At 39.3% G+C, this 5,422-nt stretch overlaps 1 protein-coding gene across 1 annotated transcript in view; it reads right to left on the bottom strand.

Annotated features, from left to right (window-relative positions):
* The window catches only part of KLHL29 (kelch-like family member 29), a 247,526-nt gene that overhangs the window by 136,604 nt on the left and 105,500 nt on the right, over positions 1-5,422 (bottom strand). Inside the window, exon 4 of the mRNA XM_010002410.1 lies at positions 5,296-5,413. Coding sequence (XP_010000712.1) covers positions 5,296-5,413 — 118 coding nt within the window. The remainder of the gene's footprint in view (positions 1-5,295; positions 5,414-5,422) is intronic.

Genomic DNA, 5,422 nt, shown 5'->3' with positions numbered 1-5,422 from the left:
GCTAACATACTTCCATGCTCACCTCATTCTCCTACAAGAAATAGCAGAACGCCCTGCTATTTCTGTTGTAGATTTCCTTCCCCAACACTATAAGCATATATATTCATATATTTATTTGTATATACAGGTACACACACATACTAAAATTTTATGAATTATTTTATATCTATAATTTTTATAATCTGTTTATGTGTCTACCTATCTGTATCTATGGATACAAAATAAGGGAGATTTTCCTAAGCTTACACAGGCCATGTATTCTTGTGCAAGATAGAGAACTGAGAACAGGCTTTCCAGAATCTTCATGACACATTATCCTTTAATTAATGTTATTAGAATTCCAAATGGTAGGGTGTACTTCGATTTAAAAACCCTCAATGCCCCAGCATTCATGTCTAGAAATAGGCACACTCACAACTACAGGTCAAGCTGAAATCCCTTTGGAAATTCAGACTTTTGTGAAGAAAAAGTGGATGGTTATTGACAAAATGTTGTAGTCTGTCTTGTTACTATTCATGATTAAGGAAAGTAAATATTGTCTCAGGTCTAATGAGAATTCCAATGCAATAAAGTCAAGTGTGAAAGGTGCAATCAATAAGTGATGATGCAACAGTACTTGTTTGTAGCTTTGTTATTGTTTAGTTTGTGGTATTTGGTGATGCTTGAAAATGAGATGTTAAGAAATTAGTGCTACAAGAATTAACATTAATATTCAGATTTTATATTTGATATTGTTATGTTTCTACTGTCATTACATTCTGAACACTAATTAGCATCTGATTTTCTGATTTCTTTTTCCACTAGTTAAAGACTGTAAACCAAAGAATTATAGAACAAAAATAATATGGAAACAAATATCAATACTATCTATGAACATCCACAGATTAAAACCCACGACACCCATGGCTAATTTGAAACTGCAGGAGAAAGTGCTGCAAGGAAGAATGGTATTTTCCTCATTTTTGTGTTAGTGACTATGCATCAAAGTATGTCTAGTTTATGGAGAAAGTGTCTTTTCAAATGTGTAACAGATCTCACAGAGTCCAAGCCTGAACATTTATGTCCTACATATGGCAGGGTTATCCACCAAGGGTTCAGTTTTGGATTTAATACAAGTCTTGGACGTAAAGAAACATACTGCTCTATGAAAAAGTCAAGGATTTAGTGACTCAGTTATTTCTGCAAGGAAACCAACCTCTTCTAGCCCTTCATCAGACTAATTTCTCTCCATTTGGGCTCAACTGGACTGGCAGGCACATAGATGTTGGTCTCTGTCACTGTGCCATGGCATGGGACACCAGGACCTTGTGTCAGAAACTGGAGGGATGATTTCCATCTCTCTCTTCTCTGCAGGCATGCTGTGTGAGTGACAACTTGTGCTGGCACATCATGTAGCCTGAAGATACTGAAATTATGTTTGAATATTATTTGCAGCTCTGTATTTTCTGAAGAAGCCACATAAAAATTGGGCCATGTGAACTTCAGTGGATCTTCACTGAATATGTTTCATATGACTATGTAAATCTTCACAGTTATGGAAATTCTGCTCCATTAATTCCCCTGGCACTTAAACTTCAGATTGCAGAGCAAGACTTAGGACATGGACAGAAAACAGGATTCTGTTCTAAAATACCAGGTTACATGACATGGCTTTTGAAGTCAGCTAGGCGTATTTGGCATAAATACCATCCAAAGGGCAATTACAGGCCAAACCAGACACCTCTCAAAACTGCTGTTGACTGTGGATGGTGAAAGATCCTCTCCATTTCATAAGGCAGCTGTACAGTTCTTCACACATTGCTAAAAGCAATAATTACTTTGAAACATCATTTATGTCTCTCATAATATGACTGCTTTATAAATTCTCTAAGTAAATGGATCATGTAGCTAAACTTAACATTCGTGTTTAGCATATTACAGAAGCAATAAAAAATCCCTTCACTGAATATAACCCATCCAGACCAAAAATATTCCCTAATCCATGCAAAAATTATTTTCTTACAAGTAGTTCCAATGGAATTAAGTAGGAATTAGCTGTGATACTGTAAGGAGAATGACATATCTGTTCTGTATCACGATTCTTGTTATCAAAATGTATTTTTTGCACAGCCATGGAAATGACTCAACACTCTCAGTCATGTAAGTGAGATCTCTTGACCTATTGCAAATGGGAGGGCACACTAGCACTGCCTTCGACTTTTGCCAACTGATTTTTTTACTTTTGTTTAGAAACAGCCAAGCCAGAAATGTAGTTCTGCATGAATACAGCATAATATGACCCAAACACGTACACAGCCAAATGAAAGATAACCATGGCAAACAAAACATGGGTGTTTTAAATCAGCTCCCTAATAAAGGCTAAAAATATAATAAACCCTATCATTAACCAGGAAGAACTGCTCTTTCACTTAAGGGATAGTTGGGTAATTATTCAAATCTGTACAAGACCATATTGTCAAGTGAAATAATAATACAGACTATCTCAGGATAATGAGATAGATCTTAAGGCCATCAGCAGTGGATCTTATTATAATACTGGCCAAGGTTCCCCAAGAAAGAGAGAGAATATTTAAATGAAACTTGTAGAGAACTAGTTTGACCTTGTGTATTTGAACGGCTTAATACTCTCTCATAGTTTCCATTCCTACCCAGAGAGAAAGGTGCCTATCATTTGACACTTTGAAATCAGTCAGGCTTTAGAGACTGAAATCCCTGAGGGCAGAAATTAAAACAAAAAAGAATTTAAAAATTGAGCCACACTGAAATCTGCACAATTTTTATTAGGAAACTTATACCAGTGAGGTTTTAAGGTCTAATTAGATACCCAGTTGTCTTCTCTTTCTTGATTCTTTCTTTCCCAGTCAATACAACCAAACCAAACACGTATGTTCTTTGGGTTCAGGTATTGAGAAGAATTACAGCTTAACACGTAAGGTCTTTTAGGATTGGAAAAGGAGGAAGAGATTCCTTTTTCTCTATGAAGTAGGTACTGGTTATGAGACATTTGTATATGCATACTTCACTATCTTATGTTTGTTTTTAACCCCAACAGGAATAGGAATAACTCAATAGCTGGTGGTCACGGAGAAGCTAGCTAATCCCTGGGAAAAAAAGTTGTCTAGCTTGCAGTTTATGAGGTACAGTGTGGCTAATGTGTCAGCAGTTGTCAAGGATTAAAAATACTGCTTTTTCCGGTATACTCCTTACGAGCCTCTCCTAGGTACACAGGTTTCCAAATACCAGACCAGACCTAGGTCTTGTGTGCCTGGCATCCTCCACTGAGGAACTCTCCTCCTCACCTTAATGAACACCTGCCCAGCTGACTGCACTCCGTGCTGCTTGAACCACTAGACTAGACTGGGGTTTACAGCAGTTTAAGCAAGAACGCTGACTAATACTTTGCAAATCAAATATTAAAAGACTGATTAAGTATTTTATGATCTTTTTACTTAGGCTCCAATTTGAAGTTTCATCTTCTAGGCAGAGATATGCTGAAGGTTAATTGATGGAGGAAGAGTGAATAACAGCTGATGCTGCTGGCCCTAAGTATGCAAGGCATTTAAGAGTATTCCTAACCTCAAGAGTGCAGTCACTGACGTGCTCATTTGTCTCACTAGGTTAGTGTCACTAGGGCTCAGATATGTGATCAAATTACCACAGTGAAAGTGGTTTAAGCTTATGTGTTTTTCCTTGTATTGTGTATTTGTATGTTTCCAATGACACCAAGTAATCCTTTAAATTGTGTTAATTTGATCATGTATCCGAGTACCCAGTGTAGTAAATTGGGATAGGTGGCTATGAAAAGTGGAGGTGATGCCTTTTAGAAGACAAATAGCTTCCATAGAGAAGAAAGACATCCAGCAGAACCACTACAGCTCAAGAATATGAATCTCTTCCCGTTTCTCCTTCTACAAAATCACAGAATGGTTTGGACTGGAAGGAACCTTAAAGATCATCTAGCTCCAACGCCACTGCCATGGGCAGGCACATTTTCCACTAGACCAGGTTGCTCAAAGCCCCGTCACAGGTAAAGGTTTGTAACTTAAAAACCTGACCTGACAAATTATTTTTTTTATTATTTTTTTTTTTTAAGGGAAAGAATTAAAAAAATCTCTTAGAAACAATTGTTGGTCGGTTTTTGGTTACCTGATGGGGCCAGTATCCCTTAAAACCGATCACGATCTTCAGAAAAAAGTCAGAAGCTCACCATCCAGCAAGCATTCTCATATTTGGGGATGGACTTAAAAAATTCAAAGAAGTCCAAATATTTAGCTTTAGAAAAGTACTGCTCAGCTTGTGCCTGAACTCCTTCTCAAGACACGTTTGGTAAGGATTTGCACATACCAAAGTACAATTTACGTAATGAGCAGGAAGAGTTATTGGACTAATCATTTTTAATAGAGATTCCTGGTCTTTAGTACAGAGCTGCACAACAGAACTTAATAGCTTGTGGCAAGTAAATAATTTACACATGGATTGTGTCTGAATACAAATGTATACATAAAATATCACAGACTTAATGAAGCCTTTGGGGTGTTTTTTAAAAAATCAATTTAATTGATTTTGCTGATAGGTCTGCATTTATATTTTTGTAAGCTCCATTTTGCTTTACATGTGGCACAGTCATGATTTTTAAGGGAGGCAGGGGAAGCTCTGTAAGTGAAATTAGAAACTAAGTACACAGTGTAGGTAGTTTTTAAGCGTGCAGGGCAAGATACTTGAAAATAACACTCCAACATGACCCAACAGTGCGGCTCATTTACAAACTACTTATCAGAAAAGGTCAGCCTCTCAGGAAAGCTCATGACTATTCAGGGTGTTTTGCAGCATTTGATCCCAGTGAAGCTGGTAATGAAGAGTTTTCTTTTTAAAAGGGATCGTTTTGGGTTGTTCAGCTTCAGTCAGAAGGTTACTTGTGTTTGGCTTGGGCTCCTACTACAGAGGGGAGAAGACAACGGTTGAAGAGGAAGGTTATAGTGTTGTGACTAATGCCCATTGAAGCCAGAAGAGCTGAACAGAAACACAGGTGTGTGTGTTTCCACGGGAGAGGCACAGGATGATGGCTGCTTTACCATCGGGAGCACCAGCTTCTCTCACAGGCCTGAAAGCTGTTTTTCACTACAAAACACACCCACCGCTCACTCTCCCTCTTTCTAAGACGCTGCTTTTCGTTGTCATTAACTCGTACCAGCTACGCATGGCAGCTACGCAGGGAGACAGAGGCAGGAGCCCGAGGAGAGCGGCATCCCGGCCCCGCCACCCGCAGACCTCGCGGGGCCAACCAGCCCGTCTTACCTTTGGGGTGCCAGGGGTCCGTGAACTCGTACTTCCCCACGCCGATCGTCCGCAGCATCTGCACCCCGTTGGTGTTGTCCGGGCCCCCCGGCGCGCTGGGGGGCAGCGGGGCGGCCGCCTGCCCGTT

Source organism: Chaetura pelagica, unplaced genomic scaffold (genome assembly GCF_000747805.2).
Source record: "Chaetura pelagica isolate M959 unplaced genomic scaffold, ChaPel_1.0 scaffold46, whole genome shotgun sequence".
In the NCBI taxonomy this organism is placed as follows: domain Eukaryota; kingdom Metazoa; phylum Chordata; class Aves; order Apodiformes; family Apodidae; genus Chaetura; species Chaetura pelagica.
This window is presented reverse-complemented; position numbering and strand designations above follow the sequence as displayed.